The sequence below is a fragment of the Canis lupus genome, chromosome 14 (assembly GCF_003254725.2).
Source record: "Canis lupus dingo isolate Sandy chromosome 14, ASM325472v2, whole genome shotgun sequence".
Classification (NCBI taxonomy): Eukaryota; Metazoa; Chordata; class Mammalia; order Carnivora; family Canidae; genus Canis; species Canis lupus.
The window spans coordinates 21,850,001-21,870,209 of record NC_064256.1 but is presented as its reverse complement, the minus strand read 5'-3'; the positions used below and the strand labels follow the sequence as shown (position 1 = coordinate 21,870,209).

At 50.1% G+C, this 20,209-nt stretch overlaps 2 protein-coding genes across 8 annotated transcripts in view; one reads left to right on the top strand and one right to left on the bottom strand.

Annotated features, from left to right (window-relative positions):
* Positions 1-1,346: 1,346 nt before the first annotated feature.
* The window catches only part of DLX6 (distal-less homeobox 6), a 20,666-nt gene continuing 1,803 nt past the window's right edge, over positions 1,347-20,209 (bottom strand). The window contains exons 2-6 of one of the 7 annotated variants that reach the window (XR_003145636.3): positions 19,656-19,849; positions 17,549-17,796; positions 12,259-12,319; positions 11,875-11,960; positions 6,563-6,613 (exon numbers count right to left, since the gene is read on the bottom strand). Coding sequence is in view for 4 of the 7 variants with exons in the window: in XM_025471286.3 (XP_025327071.3) it covers positions 1,479-1,593; positions 11,875-12,012; positions 17,549-17,796; positions 19,656-19,849 (695 nt within the window). In the remaining 3 variants the exon portion in view is untranslated. Of the gene's footprint in view, positions 1,594-6,474; positions 6,614-11,874; positions 12,013-12,258; positions 12,320-16,509; positions 17,797-19,655; positions 19,850-20,209 lie in introns of those variants that run through there. The other 6 variants (XM_025471286.3, XR_003145638.3, XM_049093607.1 and 3 more) reach the window with 6 other exon arrangements.
* DLX5 (distal-less homeobox 5) lies at positions 2,544-6,916 on the top strand. Its single transcript, XM_025471291.3, has 3 exons — positions 2,544-3,115; positions 4,976-5,160; positions 6,242-6,916. Exons 1-3 carry the CDS (start codon positions 2,761-2,763, stop codon positions 6,569-6,571), a joined length of 870 nt encoding a protein of 289 aa, XP_025327076.1. The 5' UTR covers positions 2,544-2,760; the 3' UTR covers positions 6,572-6,916.

Below are 20,209 nucleotides of genomic sequence, written 5' to 3'. Positions count from 1 at the left end.
TCTCATACAGCAGCCACCTTTCTTGACACAAGTGGCTCTAGTCTGGCATAAGGACCAACACTTTAGAAATTGAAACAAAGGTGTTAAATCCCTCCCTATCACCCCATTCCTTCTCATCTTGGATAAAATATGAAAAAGTCTTTTTTGACGGTGGGGCGGGGGGGTGTGAAATTGAGCAAGGTCTAAACTAAACATTGTAAAGCTGTGTTCCAGACTAAGATCCCTAACTTCTAACTTGGGTCCAAATTTTGCAGTTTCCAATCCCATACTAGTTTGAAATCTGCCTGCTTAGCAAGGTCTAAGGACATAAACCATTTTGAGCGTAGCCCTATTGACCTTATTTCGCTTCACGTAGTAACTTTTAAATCTATAACAAACAAAAAGTGAGGGACTATGGGGACCAGCTAAGGCAGCTCAGCTCCCTGCACCACTTACTTGCCTTTGCTGGAAGTGTTTTGAATCGTCCCTGGCATTGCTCTAGGGAAGCGATTCCACCTATTTAAATGGCAGGATATGTGTAAGGTGACTCGATGGGCGCCAGGAACTTCTCCAAGGGCAGAGACCAGGACTGGAAGCTCAATGGGGCTGGCACTGCTTTCCCAACACCCTGTAGTTCTTCACAATTTAAATCTAGGGGGTGAACAGTGGTGCCATAATCAACACCTTGCGGAGAGAGTGAGCAGACAGCCAAGGCTCCGTTTACCTGGGCAACTATCTCACAGAAGTTCAGGGCTGTGCAGGCCTAAAGCAAGAGGCTGGGGCTGGGGGTGGGGATGGCGGTGGAGGGAGGTGGGGATGTGAGGGGACCTCGTGACACACACCTCTCCTTTCCTGTGTATTCTTGCCCGGAGATGGTCTCTAAAGGGCAATGCGGCAATAGCGAAGGTTTTACCGCACCCAGACTGCAGGGGCAGGGAGTTGGTGTAGGTGTGGCTACTCTGATTTGCAGTTCCACAGACAGGCTGGCATCCTGCTCTGAGTTCCAGATCCCTCGCTCTCCCTGCTGTCCTGTTTTGAGTCAGAGTAGCTCCATGGCCCCAGTAAGGCTAACCTAGCAGTAGACATAACTATGTAGACACTTTCTTTGATCCAGGGTGGGTGAGTGAAGGAATGAGAGGCCAGACCAGCCCACCCTAGTTGCTGGGTGGAAATACCAGGTTCAGGATCTCATATTCCCTGGAGGTAGCTGCTGGCAGGGCCCAAATCAGGATCCAGCTCCTGAAGTTGCCTATTCGATGGGAGTGGAAAGGGGGTGGTAGCTTGACTTACGTTAAATTTCTAAATTCTCAGCTGGATCACCACTACAGCAAGAGTGACATGAAAAGCAAACTCTGGACCTCGAGTACTAAGTGTTTGATCACTGAGCCTTTATTCCCTTTTCATATGAGCTAAGGTGTGTTCGCTGCAGGAAATAAAGGGAAGGAGGATACAGAAACTGGGACTTGAGAAGTGGAAAGTCTGGCCCTTGGGTGCCATGTCTATGGAGTTAGGAGGAGTGATCCGTGGGCTGATTCATGGGCTTCCTGCACCTTCCCCCAAAGAGCTTCTGCCCCTGTTTCCTTCCTAGTCTTCTTAGGGTTTCCCCAGTCCAACCTGGAGGAACAACAGATTGTAAATGAACCATTCACTGCTGCAGGAGTATTTGGCCACTGAACACAGTTATGGACCTTTCCATTCCAACGGTATCCACAGACAAGAATAGTGAACAAAATGTGGGGTTGCCTGCTCCTCTTGGGGAACAGCAATTTGGGCATCGTTAAGTTATTTGTGCTTATGACAATGATATTTTTAAGTGATTGTAGCGATTTAGGGTTGCAGGAACTTTCTGCCATTAACAGCTGAATGGGCAGCGTGCATTCTGGAGCATCCTTAGCCGGCCCTTGTCTGAGAAGTACTCCTCTCTCGGGCTAAAGAAGTGCTTGCTGCAAATTTGTGTCATTCCCCAAATCACAAATTTTCAACATCGGTAAGTTATAACTTGGCTCTCAGCACCCCACTAGGAATATTGTTCTCAGTCCCTTTTTGCCTTGGGTCCTACATCCCGGCTCCCCCACCCTCACCTCTATTCCCTGCTTTGGTTCCTCATTTCAATATCAATGTTCAGTTCTCCCCCTCCCTCCACCCCTGCAAACCAAAGGAGTAGGAAGGTGGGGAACCAGGAAAGACCTTCGCCCGCCTCACCCCCCAAATATGTGCACTTTCTGAGGCCGATGATTGGAGCACTTTGTCTCCAGACTTGACTGAGCTGGGTGTTGGGGCTTCTGCGTTGTCTTTGGTATTCACTGAAAACAGACTGAGACCCCCTCCCCCAACAAGCAACAACAACACACACGCGTGCGCGCGCGCGCGCGCACACACACACACACACACTCCCCCCCCCCCCCTTCTCTCTCTCTCTCTCTCTCTTTTAAGCAATGCTTTGTTGTGCTAAAACTAGTTGGACGAGTTAGGGTGTTGCTGCTGCTCCCGAGGCCCTGGCCAATGGAACCCGATCCACCCCGCTGTGCGTAAGCGCGCAATTAAGGATTTAACCAAGGCTGTGCTGCGCCTCTGCCATCAGTCAGCCCGCCGCAGACGGAGCCTCCACGACTCCCAGCCTCCTCCTCGCCGCCGCCGCCGCCGCCTCCTTCTCTCCTCCTCCTCCTCTTCCTCCTCCTCCCTCGCTCCCACAGCCATGTCTGCTTAGACCAGAGCAGCCCCACAGCCAACTCGGGCAGCCGCCGCCGCCACCGCAGCCGGGACAGCCGCCGCCTGTGAGCGATGACAGGAGTGTTTGACAGAAGGGTCCCCAGCATCCGATCCGGCGACTTCCAAGCTCCGTTTCAGACGTCCGCAGCCATGCACCATCCGTCTCAGGAATCCCCAACTTTGCCCGAGTCCTCGGCCACCGATCCCGACTACTACAGCCCCACGGGGGGAGCCCCACACGGCTACTGCTCTCCTACCTCGGCTTCCTACGGCAAAGCGCTCAACCCCTACCAGTACCAGTACCACGGCGTGAGCGGCTCCGCCGGCAGCTACCCCGCCAAGGCTTACGCCGACTACAGCTACGCCAGCCCCTACCACCAGTACGGCGGCGCCTACAACCGCGTCCCGAGCGCCGCCAGCCAGCCAGGTAGGGGGGCGCGGGGTGGGGGCAGGTACCGGGGAGCCGGGGATCTGGAGGGGCGAGGCGCGGCGGGAGATCGGGGGCCCGCGCCCACCACCGCAGTGGGGGGCGCACCCGGCGGAAGAGACGGGGGCTGGACCCTGCAACAGAGAGGTTCTCTAGGGCCAGCGTTTTAGGGATTCTTAGAAAAATCCTCGCCTCCGGCACCGGGGGGGGGGGTGGGGGCCCTCAAGTCTCTGGATTCCCAACTTGCCTGGTCTGAAAGCCAACCGGGCTGGAAACGGGGTAGGGGTGGAGGGAAGAAAGAATCAAGCAGCCTGAGTGGCATTTGCGTAATAAAGGGGAGGTTGGTTGTTGGAGTCTTCGGTGAGCTGCTCTGCTGGTGCGAGTGGGAGTGGAAGGCTGCCTCAAAGACTCTGTCGGCATTAGTCTGAGAGCAGCCACGAGCCAGCCTGGTGTCGGTGTCCCCAGGCCCGCGGGGTTGGGGGGGGCGTGCTGGGGAGCTGTAGCCCGCCAGAGGAAGAACAGCCTTGCGGTTTATCCAGGGCACTTCCAAAAACAAAAAGCCATTTAAGGGTGGAGGAGGGTTGCCGAGAGGTGCCTAAAATTTGTCTTCCTCTCCCCCCACCTCCTCTCTTTCCTCCCTCCTTGAAACTTAGTTGGAGAGTTTAAGAGGGTTAGTGAGCCTGGGCGGTAAGAGAGAGGCATGAGGTCTCCTTGGAGAGGTTTTGCTGGTCAGGTTTGATCTCTTCCCACTAGCACATTAATAATCCTGCTAATATTAGCATCCCCTTCTTTGGCAGAATCGAGACCACAGCCCTCATTCTCCACCCTTCCTCTCCCAGGAGCTTGCCACACGCACGCACGCACACCGTGGAGAGGTTCTCCACCCCTTCCTGAGATGTGTACTTTTGATAAGGTGGTACTTTTCAGAAAGGGGTTTTGGGGCCCCGGGGTATGTTTGTAAAACACTCATCCAGAAAGCCTTTTCTCCCCCCTCTGTATTCACGACTTTGAGAAATTCGTCCTAACCTGCCGCCCCTTTCCTGCGAAAACAACTTACCCTCGCATCCTTTCCAACGTGTGACTCTGGCTAAATTTTAAAAGAGAACCCAGGGGGTGGGGTGTCTTCTTTCCTTTCAATGTCTCTGTATTTCGCGCATAAGTGAAAGATTTTTTTTTTCTTTTGGCCAAGAACTTATTAAGTCTATTTGTAAAAGAAACCAGACACATCTGTGCCCTCGCAGATCTGCAGGGAGATTATGGGGGCTGCATAATCGGCCCTCTGTCTGCAGCGGCCTGGACCTCTTGCTGCTGAATTGAAGGAGCATAGTTTTGCTTGTGGGTCTTTGAACTTTGGAGACCTCGGTTAGCGTCTTCCCTGCCCATGCGTCTGGTCTCTGCGGGCGCCCTAACAGACGCCGACGGTGGGGGCGGGCGGGGGTGGGGGGGTGGGGGGGGAGATGTCTCAGCCCAGGGCCTCCCCCTCGAAGCCCCAGGAGGCGCTGGCCAAGCTCGCCCCAGAAACGGGGGTGAGCACAGGGTGGGCGTAAAAACATGTCAGGGTGAAGCAATAACTGGGGCAAGGGCTAAATCCCAGACGCCAAGAAGGGAGCTGCGCTATACAAAGAGCTTTGCACAAGCCCACAAGAACCTGAATGAGCTGAGTAGGGAATTAACCAAACTACCTGGCCTTTCCATGACTTGAGGGAGAGGCATATTTCTCTGGGTCTTGTTAAGCAAAGGAGGTGATATGGGGAAAGACTGCGTGGGTCAAAAAGAAAACAAAACTCAAGGACGTACCCGAGGGTTCTGCAAAAGAAACATTGCGGACAAACTCTAACCGAGTCTATTCTGATTATTTAGAGAAAGAAGTGGCCGAGCCCGAGGTGAGGATGGTGAATGGCAAACCAAAGAAAGTTCGTAAACCCAGGACTATTTATTCCAGCTTTCAGCTGGCCGCGTTGCAGAGAAGGTTTCAGAAGACTCAGTACCTCGCCCTGCCTGAACGCGCCGAGCTGGCCGCCTCGCTGGGACTGACGCAAACACAGGTAAATCCGGCAGCGGTCGGGCCGGAGCCCCGCCTGGGCTGCAAGGCTGGCCGGGCAGCGCGGTTCGGTCCCGACCGGCTGGAACCGATTGGATAGCGCCCGGGAGAAACTCACAGACAGAAAGACACGGACCCCGCGCCCTTACCTCCATGAGTCAGGCTGGGTGTCGCCGCCGTGCGACAGTGGGGATGGGGTGGAGACGCCGTTCACCCCCGCTTCGGGCCTCCGGGGCAAGGGGCCAACTTCCTAGATTGGAAACAAGTGTGTATGTGTTTGGGGGGGGGGGGTCATTTCCAGGACACTCTGGAAGCCTGGAGAAATTGGTTCTCTGCGCAATGCAGAGCCTCTGGGAGAGCAGGGCCCGGCGGCCTCCGGTGATCTCGGGCCGCGGAGGTCGCCTCCGGCTGGAAAGCTGAAGGTCACGCCCCACTGCTGCGGAGCTTTAGGCCGTAGCAGTCTGAGGGTCGCAAAGTGGGCGGTGGGGTGGGGGGAGCGGGGGCGCTGTTGTGCGGGGAAATCATCCCTGGGTTTGTCCCTCCCCGGCCCTGCCGGGGCCTGTAAAAAAATAAAGAATGCTCGAATCGCCGCCCAGAGCTGCAGGCGCATTCTGACCTTTGGAAGCTCAGGGGGAGTGCAGGGTGTTGGGCGGGAGGCTGGGACACGGCTCCTTCCCTCTACACCGGCGCGCGCACCGCCAGCCCCAAGCCCTCGCGCGCGGCTCTCGGGCCATTGTTTTGGAGACTTTCGCTGCGCCGCTTTCCGTGCGCCCTGCTCAGGCCTAGACGTGGGTGCACGCCGCCCGGGACACTCGCGCCCTCCTCCCCCAGCCCGAACAAAAACTGAAGCCTCCTGAGTCCTGCCCTCGCGGCGGCCGGTGAGCGCCTCTCCGGGCAGGGTGTCCACTGGGGCCCCTGATACCGGTTTGGCCTCAGGCCCGGCCGCTGACCCTAGGCCGCGAGCTGCGGGGAGACGCCAGGTCCGGGCCACCTGGGGACCCGAGATGCCTCCAGTCGCCGCTCTGGGGAAGGCGCGGGCGGCCTCTGAGTGACCCGGTAACGTGTGCCTTTGTTCCCCCACCCAGGTGAAAATCTGGTTTCAGAACAAAAGATCCAAGATCAAGAAGATCATGAAAAACGGGGAGATGCCCCCGGAGCACAGCCCCAGCTCCAGCGACCCTATGGCGTGTAACTCGCCGCAATCTCCGGCGGTGTGGGAGCCCCAGGGCTCTTCCCGCTCGCTCAGCCACCACCCTCATGCCCACCCTCCGACCTCCAACCAGTCCCCCGCGTCCAGCTACCTGGAGAACTCGGCTTCCTGGTACCCGAGCGCAGCCAGCTCAATCAATTCCCACCTGCCGCCGCCCGGCTCCTTACAGCACCCGCTGGCGCTGGCCTCCGGGACACTCTATTAGGCGGCTTTCTCTTGCTGTCTTTTTTGGGACTGCTGTGTTTTGCTGTTTTAGAAAATCATAAAGAAAGGAATTCATTTGGGGAAGTTTGGAAAACGGAAACAAAAAAGATTTCATGTGTAAAGCTTTTTTGCATGTAAGTTATTGCATTTCAAAGGACCCCGTCCCCCCTTTTTTTACAGACAAACTTTTTTGCGCAACTGTGGACACTATCAATGGTGCCTTGAAATCTATGACCTCAACTTTTCAAAAGACTTTTTTTCAATGTTATTTTAACCATGTAAATAAGTGTAGATAGAGGAATTAAACTGTATATTCTGGATAAATAAAATTATTTCGACCATGAAAGCCGAATGTTTCTAAAAAAAAAAAAAAACACTCCTTTTGACCTCCTTACAATGGGCTACTGACGTTTTATGCAGGCAATTAAAGGAAGACAAGCTCTGTAGAGATCCAATAAGGCAAAAAGGAAAACAGAAATTGGGGGCTGCATGGATGCAAAACTGTACACGTGTTTATGTTGGATGCTGTACTTTATGTGTCTATATACATATGTGGCCTGTTTATAGTATTGCCATAAAATATATATTTAGGGGTTTTATTTTTTTTTTTTGGCCTAACCACAAAAACATTTAGATAATTTTAAGTTTAACCCCAGATTGTTTCAGGTAGAAAGTAATGGTGGAATCTAAACCCAGTCATCCCACCCTATGTGTGAGTAAAAAAGCAGCAGAAATCTATCAATAATCATTCCAAATTCTAAGCTCAAAGCAATTATCATGGACAATCCCCACCCCCCAAACAGCCTGTGTATTGGCAGAGCAATTAGACAAATTACACTCCCTTCAAATGGGCGCTTCCAGAGATGAGAAGGAGGAGAAGAAGAAGAAAAAGAAGAAAAGGAGGAGGAGGAAGAAAAAGATGAAGAAATTTTCCTTCCTATTACATTTTTTTTAATCTGAAATATTTGCAGCATGGCAAATGGTAGTGTTTCCGACTCCTTGGTATATGATTACAAATTTATTTGAGCTCTTTCAGAGGGAGAAAAGGATCACAGGACTTGCGATAATGACAATGATAAACCTAAATCAGTAGGGCAAACAGGACATGATGGGTGGGTGGGTGGGGGGCATTCTTTTTTTCTTTTTTTTTTTTCTTTTTTTTTTTTTTTTTGCCAAGAGAGGGGATTGTGGGGGTGGAGGAAAGCAATGAAAGCATTTTGGCTCAGTTTTGATTTCATCTTGTGAGATACACACACACACACATGTATATGTATCTACTGCTATATATATCTATGTTTTTTCTCTCCATCCTCTTTACCACTCTGGTCTTTTCAGGAAAGAAGTCTTTCTGTCTTGCTTTTACCTAAAACAGTGGCAAAGTGGTTTCAGAGGATGGGAATTGAATTTGTTTGTAGGGATCTCTCCTTTCTTGGAGGCAGAGAGGAAGTACTGCAGCAACCTTGGCTCCGTCCTCTCCTTTCTCCCTGCATCCCTGCACGTAAGCTATCAACACTGTGACCAGAGCTACAGCCTGGACCAGAGTTGTGCTCTGTGGCCTGACTTGTGGGCATCTCTTTGTCGTTTAGAGCGCCTGACTCTTACCTTAGGACACCAAGGGAAATCCTATGTTGGAAATTACAAGATGCGTAAGATATATTTTACAGCTAGGAAGTCAGCAGCAATAAATGTGACAAAAGAGTCTTCTTAAAGACGGGGGGTGGGATTGGAGATTAGCACATAAAAAATTACATCCTGTCATCTGAGGATTTCTGAGAAGGTTCTTCCAGGGTTGGGAAACTAGACCTGAAAAGGCACGCTGCATGCCCGGAGGGGAATTTACCAGTGTATTCGCTCTTTCTCCTCTCTCCCTCTCCCTTTCCCCTCCTCCCCATCTCCCCAATTCCTTTCCTTTCAGGCTTGGGCCTGGGGTTCTGTGTTGGGGGGCGGTGTGGATTTCTCTAGTCCTTGGGCGCACCCTGCCAGGCCCCCGGGGCAGCACACGGTCGCGGCCCGGGCTGTGGACCCCTCCTCCTCGCCCACCCCCAAAGCGCCAGCTTCTCGGCCCGCAGCTTTCCTGTCTCATCCTCCTCCAGCCCTCCTTTCTCGCAGGAAGTTCCGGGTGGGGACGCGCTCTGGGGCAAGCCGTACGAACCCACACTCTGTTTTCTGCGCGGGGAGAGAATGAGAGGGCCGTGGGGGGAAGAGGTGGAGGGATCTACTTCCTGCTTTTCTTTCTTCGCTGGTGAAGATTTGGGGGAAGTTTCCTTTACACCGAAGCCAGCGCCTTAATCTGGGGAACCCTGCGCCGGCGTCCGGCAGCGCCAGCATTCCCCTGCGCCCCCCGGTGCGCGCGTGGGGAGGCCAGCGGGGCGCACCCACCGCACACCTTTAACATTTCCCATTCACTGGCTGCCTGAGAGTGGGAGGAACGTGCTTGGATCGTGCTCTTTCCTTTGCCGCACCCGGAGAGGGCAGATATTTTTTCCAGCCATCCCTGTCATCTCCCCACCTCCAGTTCTGGCTTTGAAAAGGGGATCCCTTCTCTACCGTCCCCAGTCACCGGACGCGCGGTCAAGCCGAGGGAAGGGAGAGCTCGGATTTTTACCGGGAAAGAAGAGAGAAGCTCTTCTTTCAGGACCACCCTTCCACCCCCAGCTTTGACGCTGCTCGTCGTTAAGGACACTGGTCTCCCGGGGACGCCGCCGGCAGGCATAACGCCGCTCGGACAGACTTGGTTTCAGGATTCCTTTGCTTGTGCTAACCTCACTTCTTCCACTCGCAATGGTCTCTTCTCTCGCGCGGTTTTTTTTTTTTTTAACTTGGTCTGAGAGCCATGGACAAAAATATTCTGGCAAACCGTTCTACAGCGGGTTTTCCCTGGCACCATGGGGATTCTCTCAGGGGAATTTAACTCCCTGCAGTCCCGCGCCCAAGGATGCAAAAATAACAGATCTTCAGCAAAGTCTAAAAATATCTGTGTGATGTTTCTCTCCCTTGCCCTTCCTCCCACCTTCCCTCTTTCTGTTCATTGTTTATTCCTGTATCTAATATAAACTTGTACTCCCACCCCCACCCCACCCCCACCCCAGCAAATCTGCAGTCAGCCTGACACCACTCAGCCCGGGCTCTGTTTGCCCCCACCGGTCCCCCTTGCCTAGCCCACCCCAGATTTAATTTTTCTTTACCGTGGGCCTCTTCACCATCCCTACCTTACTCCCAGGCCTCGACCCCTAGTTTCAGGCCTCCCCACCAAGCGCAGGAGGTCCGGGACAGGCCGGCAGGGCCAGTGCGATTCCTAGGTGCCCTGCCCGCCTCCTGGGCCCTCCCGTGAAACATCAGATAAATTGGTCTTTGTTTGAAGCTCGCATTGGGTTAGGCGGATTTCTGCCCTTTTTTCCCCCTTTTTCCTGGCGGCCACCTCCTTGTGGAACAGGGGGCGGCCTGGGGAGCTGAGAGAAGCCGCATTCCTGTGGGTGCCAGGCGCCTCCAGTGCTGAGCCACAGAGCCTAAGACACACACAGAGGAACCCGCAGACCTCGCTGCCCTTCATCTCTCTCTCTCTCCCTCTCCTTCTCCCTTCCTCCCTCCCGTTGGGGCACCCACCCGAGAGCCCGTCAACCCACACTCGGATCCACCCAGGTCTCGCCTCGGGCAGGAGCGTGTTGACCCGCACACCCAACACACGCACACAGCCCCTCCTGGGGACGGAGGCCAGGCCGGGATCTCCCCGCCCAAGCCAATCCTTTCTCTCCCGCCCCTTATCCCACAATCCCAGACGCGCCGGCTGGCCTCCTCTGGCTCCTTTGATCCCACCGGACGCCCCACAGCTCGCGGCGTCCCGGCCGCGCCGTCCCGGGAGTCGCCCACAGCGCGCCAAGGCCCGGCGGTGCCCGCCTCCTCCCGACGCGCCCAACAGCTCACTCGGGCCTGACACCAGCGGGTCTCCTGAACGCCCCCGCCCGGGCTGCCTCCTGGAACGTGGCCCCCTGACCCCCCGCCCTCCATCAGCGCTCCCTTTTCTTCGAGGAGAGGACCTTTAGGGCTCCCCAACCGCCGCCCTCCCCGCCTCATCCCCGCAAGCCCTTGGATCGCGCGCCTCCCACTGGCCACTGGGCTCCCGCCAACCCGGAGCTCTCCAGCCCTCTCCAGAGGCACGCCCTGAGGACAGACGCCCTCCGGCACCTCTGGGAAGCGCGCCACGACGGCGGATCCGCCTGCGGTCACCCCTCTCCAACCCCCCTTAAGCACCCCCTCCCACAGCGGCGGGGGGGAGGCTTCCGCCTCGCGTGAGGTTGGGGAGGGGGCGCTGCGGCTCGCTGCCGCCCTCCGCTCTCGGCCCCAGGTTGCTGCGGTCCTTGCTTACTGTACTTGGTTTTTTCAGACTTACAGCGAACTCTGGGCCTCGAAAACAGCCCCAATAGCGGTAGCACATGTGGGATTGGCTAAATATTTTTCTACGCAGCACTGCCGCCCCCCACGCCCCCCTCCGCCGCGTTTTCTTTTGCATCTGACAAGCTTTAGGTTTCCCTGCTGTACAGTGCAGAAAGTATACATTGTATCTACTGCAGAGGGGCGGGGGGGGGGGGGAGCCTCCCCTTTCAATCATCCGGGGTTGCCAGCTGAAATGCAATAACCTGTTTTATAGGTCGAGCTCTAACAGTGAAGATAGGAACCAGGGGAATTCACATGAATCTGTCTTTAAAGGGGATGAGAGTCTTGTTTTGCAGCAATTAATGTTTCTATTCTTTTGTTCGCTGGGACTGCGTATTTACTTCTGATTTATGGGGGTCCGTAGGAGTCTCTGCCAAAAGTGCATGTATTATTGAGTCTGTTCCACATCCTAAACCAAGATTTATATAAAACCGTGAAATACCACACATTACGACCTTTCCCACAGGAAAGGAAAAAAAATGGCTTCATTCTACACACATAAACGCACACATACACATACCCTCCAAATTTCAGTAATGATTCTATCTCCACCATACAACGTCAAGTATATATATATTTTTAAGAAGTGGGTGGGGGTGAAGGGCAATAAACAGTTCCCAAGCTACGTCTAAAAACAAAACAAAACAAAACAACATTCTTTTTTTCTTGCAAAGGTGAGAAGACAGAAATCTGCCACTGGAAGCTTATTGTCAACCAAGGATTGTTTCTGCCACTTGCCACTTGCTAGGTGGGATATAGGGGTAGAAGAAGAGGTAGGATATGGACTCAACTTTCATCTACAAACAGGGATCACTAAACAGGGAACATTTCATTATTGCCCTTAAATTCATAGGAGCTAGGAAGCCTGCTTACCACCTCGCAGGATGGCTCTGGTTGGGCAGCTCCCAGCTCTGTGAGGTGATGGGAAGAGGGAACATCATCACATACCATTCTAGAGCCTGGAAAAGATGCCCAGGAAGTTCTCTGTAGTTGCGGTGGAAAATTGAGGTCCTGGGGATATAAGAGTTTTAGGTATCTGACCAGAACCTCCCCCCCTCCCACCGCCCCACCCCAGGAACTAGAATTAGACTTCAGAAGTTTTAGCCAGGGCAGGGCTCACCCTCCTGAAGCAATAGGTAGAACCCAGGGTTCATTTTCACTCTGGACCAGCAGAGTACCCTAGCCTCCCTCCAGACTCTTTTGCTCTAACTCTGACTCTCTTTCTCTAGGGTCCTTCCATATTTGAAAGAGACTGACCTTGCTCTTTTACAACCATGTTTGGAGCAGGAACAGTCCTTTATCAAAAATACTGGACTTCCTGGAATCCAGAAAGAAACACATGAGTGACTTATAGCAATAGAGAAGCAGCTGGACTAGTTTATATGGGGGGGGTGTTAATTAATAAAAGTTAATGATAGGATTAAAGCGAATAGCCTAGCAGAGTGGAAAAGACAGCTTCCCAGTCGGCTTTATTTAATTAGCAGTAATTAATACGTTTTCTGCTAATATCCTTTAGGACTCTCAATGACTTGTTCACTGTGAAAGAGAATAGAGATGGAGCTTAGGAACACTTACAAGCACCCAGGGCATTTTGCTCTGATGACAAGAGAGATTGCAAATTCATTTAAGCAAATGTTCATAAACAAGTGACAGGCATACTCTGAGGCAGCCTGGGTGGAAACAATGGTGAAACTGACAAATGTTCTTTGCTTGGGGGAAGGGCACTTTTCTTTTTTAAGTAAGGAAATGCTTTAGCTAAGAGGGAAAACAAAGACAGGAGGCTTAGGAAAGATAAGAAAGGAAAAGAAAAAAGAAAAGAGAAAAAGAAAAAGAAAGATTTCAGACTCCAGGCAGAAGCACATGCAGCAGCCCTTACAAACACATCAGCCCTACACATATTGAAGATTTGTACACGTAATGCTTCAGACCACTGATTTGCTATTTTCTTAATTCCCGCTCTTCTTTTTCCATATGAATCAAACAGTCTTTTGTCCTTCAGGGTTTGATTTGATCGCTACTGTTCACATTTCACTTTTGTATTTTCCTCTTCCTATACCATTACTCATTGAGTGCCCTGTGAAATTACAATCGTACATTTTCAACTCAGCAACCCATTTGCAGTGCAAAAATAGGGTCTAAATAATGGCTGAATTAGCCCTACTGGACAGTTTCAGATGTAACACTCTGTAATAATTATATTGCAGGCTGGATTAGGATGCTATTATCATAATCTGGACGTTTACAATTATCTGTAATTTGCAAAGATGCGCCAGGTCTTGATTACAGCAGTTTTTTTTTTTTTTTTTTGTATCACGCTAACCATCACTAAACAGTGACAGTAATAACAGCTAATTTTGCTGGCAATATAAGAGGTGCTGGGGTGTGCAAACAATTTCACACCTGGATGTGCTCACTCAACCAAGAATATAGAGAAAGAGCTTCTGCCCTGAGACTCAGACAAATATTCTCCTCTGCTTCTGTTCAGTATAGATTTCTAGACCCTGATCATTGCTTAAGAGATATTCACTGGTGGTAAGTTTTTATTTCTTCCATACTTCAAGGCACAGTTCATGTTTCTCTTCTCACACTTTCCAAGCTATATGTGTTGCTGTTGTGATTTATTATAGACTGCAACTTTGCTTTATAGATTTTTCAATTCTGACCTTTTATCCCCCTTTAACAGCAAAAGGGTTGTCGTTCTGGTGAGTAAAAGGATTCGGGCGAGATTGGGATCCTTAAGAACTTGATATGTCTTTTTTTTTTTTTTTTTTTTTTTTGCTTTCTGTGCTGTTGATGTATTTGGTGCAGCTTGTGACTGGAGACTGCAAAAAAGACCAGGTTTCTGTAAGGTGTGGTGGGAGATGGCTGGAGATTCCAAGCTAACATCTATTTGAAAATTGTTACTCAAAGCTAGTCCTAGGAGAATTTAAAGTCTTTACCAGTGCGGATGATTTTAAATTTGGGGGCATGGAGAGAGCAAACGGAGCTCGCCACAATGCTCCTTTAGTATCACAGGTATGCGGACATTTGCAACGGCAGGTGTAGTCTGAATCTCTCGACTGTATAGTCCCTTCCACATTTTCCTCCACTTGGGAGAAAGTTTCCGGAATAACTGGCCTCTGAAGCCCTTCAGGGCTGCTTTGCAAGGCCTGCGCCTCAAGCTGATTGCGGGGGGGCGGGGGGGAGGGGCGGGATGCGGCTCGCAGGGCTCTTGCCCGCGGGGCCGAACGCTGCGACCTTGGGGTTGGAGGGGCATGATTGGCTGAGACACAGAACCGGGCTGGGGAGCCAAGGAACCAGTCCGATTTAGGAACGCACCAAAGAAGACTCTCGCAAGAAGCGGTGCTGTTCTATCTATAGATGACGCTGTTTCCTGACCCTGTAGACATTGGAAGCAGCTAGAGATGTTAAGTGCAGGAGCCTGAGAAGTCTTTGGCTCCCTCACCCCTGTACAGAAAGGCCTTGCTCCGGCGGCGGGAACCTTTGGACTAAATTGTGTCAAAAGATAATGAGATGCTTATTGGCGCCGAGGAGAAATTTCCCCCTTCCCCTCACCCCCGCAGCTATTGTTCTCTCGTTCTTTTTTTTTTTTTACCTGGAGAATGTGGTCAGAACGAGGCTCTAGGACGCCAACTCCGGGGAAGTTCGAACGTGGGGAGGCGTTGTAGGCACCGCAACTGGGCGATGCCTTTTACCCACGCCCCTCCTACCAGTCTCTCTCCTCTCTCAATCTCTCTCTCTCTCTCTCTCTCTCTCTCTCTCTCTCTCTCCTCCCTCCCTCTCTCTCTCCCTCTCTCATCAGTTTACTATGGGGTCAATACTTTCTAAAGAGCGAAAATATTAACCCTTTAGGTTCAGAGGACCCAGAGGAAGCCCAGTTCCCAGGGCAGTTCTTGGGAGGCCCCCTTCGCAGAATTCCTTGTTTAATTAAACTCAATTTGAGAGAGAGAGAGAGACAGAGACAGAGACAGAGACAGAGAGAGAGAGAGAGAGAGATCGTTGAAGGTGCATCATGACAACACCTCCAATGTGTTAAAATGCATTTGCTGGGTTTCAGAATTCCATGCACTCACAGTGGTTTGGCATACGTCTGGTAGATTTTTTTTTTTTTTTAAGAAAAATGAGTGTTGGTTTCGATGTATGGTAGCTTTTTCTCTAACGTAATTTGAATAATTCAGCAAAGCCCTACTACCAGCTGTACTTCTGCAGCCTCTTCCATTCTTTTCAGCATTATAATTTTGGTTAATTTTCAATTTTAGGTCCTACGTCTCTGCAATTTGTGTATGAATAACAGAATAATTTCCCTCTTTTGTTTCGCCTTTCCTGTTCCTGAATCTAAATAAAGATGGCTTTTTAGTATTAAAAGTGGAAGAAAATTACAGGTAATTATCTTTGACGGTAAAAACGCTGTAATCAGCGGGCTACATGAAAAATTACTCTAATTATGGCTGCATTTAAGAGAATGGAAAAAAACCTTCTTGTGGATAAAAACCTTAAATTGTCCCCAATGTCTGCTTCAAATTGGATGGCACTGCAGCTGGAGGCTTTGTTCAGAATTGATCCTGGGGAGCTACGAACCCAAAGTTTCACAGTAGGAAGGGGGAAAAAAGAAAAGAAAACATTTTTCCTAATGTAACAATGCGAATGCTAGAAAATGACAAGACTGATCGGTTTTAAACCATTCTGAGACTGAGCGTGGAAGTTGCTCAACAAAAAAAGGAACGGGTATATTGGTAAGTAGTCTTTGCTTTGTGTCTAATTATAGTGACTGTCCTTTTGCACGACTGTATGTCGCTGTCATTATATGGAGCACTCTGAGTATCTCTATTGACTTCTGATAAATGGCTCAGTGGTTTCAAGGTTCATAATTTGAAGGATGCCCAGGTCTGTAGCCATTAATTCTCGCAGTATGGGGCTTCCTGCTTGTATGACGAAAGGGCTTTTCATTTTCATTATTTCTGTGCTTTCCACAAGATCGGAAGGATGTATTTCATCCAGGATCATGCATTTTCCTACCTAGCTAGCTTGCAAAGGGTGTAAAACATTAAGTAGTTATAATTGTGCATTTACTTTGTTTTTTTTCCTTGTATTCTTTCTCCTTGTTAAAAAAAAAAAACTGCTTCCAAACAAAGACAAATACAGCTGTATTATTTTGGCTGAGGAAAGGAAAAGGAGAACACTCAGTTTCAGCACTGGAAACTACTGGATGTCTAGAGGTTAACCTGGGGATAGATCATTCTAATGTTGTTTTTAAAAAATAAATAAATGTGTAGAAATTATAATAAAAATATAATGCATAAAGGAAGCTGAGAGTACTTTAATATTAAAGTACTTAAGACAAAGGCTAGTGCTGCAAACTGACATCTTTTGCAGGCACTTGATGTTTATATATAGGGCTTCCCATATTAGGAAATAGGAATTCTTTTAAGAGTGATAGAAAATATACTGGGAGGGAAGGAGGAGGGGGTGGTGAGATAGAGACACACAGAAATATACAGGACACTCCCAGCGTTTTGTGGCTTTTACTCCATATATGAAAGAAGACAAAACCATACAAAGTATATGTACAACTAAAATTCAACAATATATACAGAAATGTTTCTCAATATAAACGTCCCTATTAGCTTAGTGAATGCCACCAATTCACCTAGTAAAGGTATCAAAGCAATAGAATGGTGATTTTGGTTGTTTCCTCTGTCTTTCCTGATTCCAGTTCAGGGTTTGGGGGTGGGGTGGGGTGGAGAAAGAGTGGTTTTGTTTTGTTGTTTTTTGTTTTTGTTTTTGTTTTTTTAAAAAAGCATCATCATTCTTGCTCATTGCATTTTGATAACACATGCAGCGTTCCCTTTGTGGCAATGTTCCAATCTTACAGCCGATTTTTCCTTTTTCTTTAGAGGAGGGCTGTTATGTGAGGATTTTTTCTTTTTCTTGCTTTCTCCTTTCTTTTTCTTTTTCTTTCTTTTCTTTTTTTTTTTTTTTTTGTCAGTCTGGGATTGGTAAATAAAAATGCAGGAGCCTGAAATGCTTCTTTTTCATCATGTAATGTCTTAAGCTCATTAAACAAGTAAAAACGCTGCCATGTTTGCACAGATTCTTCTGGTGGGGGAAATGTCTGTTTTAAAAAAAGTCGTTTTGATGGATACTCCCAAAGAGAAGAGGAGGCTCAGAGCCTGGATCCCAAAGGGTAAGGGAAAATGTCTTGCAGTGAGGGGTTTCAGGAGCGCTGGCACAGAAACCAGTCTGTCTCTGTCTCTGTCTCTGTCTCTCCCTAAAATGCAAGATCAGTTACTGAGGCTGCTCAAGGGAAAAAGCAGATGAGGAAAGGAAAGGAAAAAAAGAAAAGGAGAGGAGGAGAGAAGAGAAGAGAAACAGAGAGAGAGTGAGAGAGAGCAAGAGTGTGAGCAAGCACCCAGACTGTCTTGCTACACAGAAGAGTTCTCCCGAGCCTGTCCCTTTGGCTGGGTTTGGCAGATGCAAGCAGGTCCTGGATCCTCCTTGCCTTGTTCAGACGTTTCCCTAGGGTATCAATTTCCCTCAGACAACTCACATCATCTGTGGTCTCTGCATCGTGTCCTGGTGTGGAGAGGAGTACCAATGCGAATAGCCGGGCATGTAGCTGTTGGGGGGCATACTGACCCCCTTGGCTGAGGCAGAAACGTCCCACACTGGAGGCAGCGCCGGTGAGCGCGGCGACAGGGCCGCTGAGCCCGGGAGAGGGTCACTCTCATGCGGGTTACTGCCCTGCTTCAGTAATTTCTTAAACTTAGAGCGTTTGTTCTGAAACCATATCTTCACCTGGAACGAAATGCAGCAGCGAGCATTAGGCGCGGGAAAACCTCGGACCAGTGCCTCTCTTCGAGGCTTTGGGAGCAATATCCAAAAAACAAAACAAACAAAACCGCAAACGCCAAGTCCCCGCCTTCCTCCACCTCTTCCTGGCCTCCTTTCTCCCACCCCGCCCCAATTTACCAGGTATCTGGTCTAGATACCTAAAGTCACTCTCTTTCTTCAGTTGGATGCAAGCCTAGGTTTAAAACAGCAGCTTAAAGAAGAATGAAGGCGAATAAGATAGCCAGGTTTAGAGTCTAAAGGAGGATTTTTAAACTGAGAACTTTTCAGATGAAAGCCAACTGAACACACTTCTTCTGATAGTCTGTTTTTGTATTTACTACCCCCCAAACCTGGCATCTCTATGCATGTACAGTGAGCAAATGACTGTGAACAGATGGAAGCCTGTACATTTGTACCCAAATGCCTTGAATATACCTCTGCAGATATTGCACGTGCATGGAGCATCTTTTTCCTGAAGTAAATGTATCCTCATAATCCTGTAAGGAATAGGGATGGTGCCTCCCTAGTTCCCTACTTTGTAAGGTGCTTAGTCAAATTGTGGTCAGTAATCATGACATGATTGTTAGTGCGGTCGCTAAAAGTCATAGGGCTCCTGAAAATTAAATGCGAATCAGGACTCTGGGATGGAAGCGTATCTCAGCTAACGTCCCAGATCTACTTTATTTGAAGAAAGAAATTCTATGGTGCCACTTCTTTTCCCTTTAAAATTCCTTAGCCATAGGAATCTGCTTTTCCAAGAGAAATACAAGTTACTGAGTAACAAGGATCCATTCATATCAAACTCCAGATATTTTCAGGGGCTATATGGCAAGAGAAAGCAAGCTGAATCGAAAAGAAGAGCTTACAGGGCATCTGTTCTAAGGCACCACACAATCACTCACCAGCAAGAGTCTCATAAACCCTGGAGTCCCCATGCTGAAGATCACCTACCTCACATGAGGCCTACTACCCCATGCAGCTAAGTTAATTGACAAGGACAAAAACCACAGGTGATTGCAGTCGGGCTTTATGACCAGGGTCCTAATATACCTACTTAAGCCCCTTCCTGTGAAGTCTAAAACGCCCCCATATGTCTTTCAAATTAGTAGGACAGGAGAACTTCGGCAACTGTACTTAACTGAGGCTTCACCTGCTGTAATTTGGTGAGCATTCCTCTTTGATCTCCAACTCTGCCATTGCTCCCAAGTCCTGTACTCCAGGGAGGTACCTCAGCCTGCACCAGCCAGTCACCCAGGATGATTTAAACCTTGAGCTTAGGGCAATCTTCAGAAAAACCCACCTCACCTATCCTGTGATGGGTAGTTTGCACCTTGGTCCCTATACTAAATCCTCTTGGAGCCTATATCCATCTGTTTGCCCCCCCCCTCCATCTCATAATTCTATGTCAATGAATTGAAATCCTTATTATGTCCCAGGATCCACAAATGGATCCTTAAGAAACATAGGTCTTAATCTGTCTCCTGCCCTGAACATCTTTCTCTCCTACATGTTTGTTCTCGTCCATGCTGTTCTGCTCTGGAATAGGACTCGATCAATTTATGAGTTTGGTCACCAAAGGACACTGGGCTGGGGTGGGGTCGCCGAGGGTTGGGAGGATGTGCAAATCCAATCCAGCATTGAATACCAGGTCATTTATTCCAAACTGTGTTGTCCGGGGAAAGTGCGTAATGAAGCAAAGGCATTTGTCATTAAGCTCCTTCCATCCTTAGTTGACTAGGCCCAGAATTCCTCCTGATGTGCTCCCTGCCCGATCTGCAGGCAGGGTCAGCATTTCAGGGATACCTGGGCTTCTCGGGAATTACCTGTGTTTGTGTCAGTCCTAAGGAAGCTGCCAGTTCAGCTCTCTCGGGAAGGGCCAGGTACTGAGTTTGCTGAAAGCGATGGTTTAAAGCCTGGAGCTGCAGGCTGGAATAAATGGTCCGAGGCTTCCGAATCTTTTTCCCTTTTCCATTGAACCTGATTTCCCCGTTTTCAATCACTGTGGTTTTTTGTTGATCTGCAAGCAAAAAAATACAGAGGAGCAGTCACCCGTGAGGCCAATGCCTCAGCCTCCCTGAGCTTGGCCTGGGCTGCGCCGGGTCTCCCCAAAGCCCAGAAAGGATTTCTTCAAGGCATCCCCACGCCACCCTGACCTCTCTGGGTTCACGGTGCCCCGGTGCTTCCCGTGGGTGCGAAAGCTTCTTCCTGACTCTAACTCTGGCCCTAAATAAGTGCAGGGACTGAACGGCGGCAGCGCCCTCGACCCCGGGGCAAACAGCCTAGCTCTGCAGCAGCGGAGGCGGCGCCGGCCGCTCTCGGCGGCGCGCGGCGCTGCGGGGCGACTGCTCTCGCCGCGGAGCGGGGGGCCCGCGGCCTG

What these genes read in the sequence shown, in the direction of transcription:
- DLX5 (XM_025471291.3), top strand. Translation starts at nt 2,761, where the DNA reads ATGACAGGAGTGTTTGACAGAAGGGTCCCCAGCATCCGATCCGGCGAC. An exon ending in GAGCGCCGCCAGCCAGCCAG is followed by an intron (nt 3,116 to 4,975) that starts GTAGGGGGGCGC and finishes CTGATTATTTAG; the next exon opens with AGAAAGAAGTGGCCGAGCCC. An exon ending in TGGGACTGACGCAAACACAG is followed by an intron (nt 5,161 to 6,241) that starts GTAAATCCGGCA and finishes TCCCCCACCCAG; the next exon opens with GTGAAAATCTGGTTTCAGAA.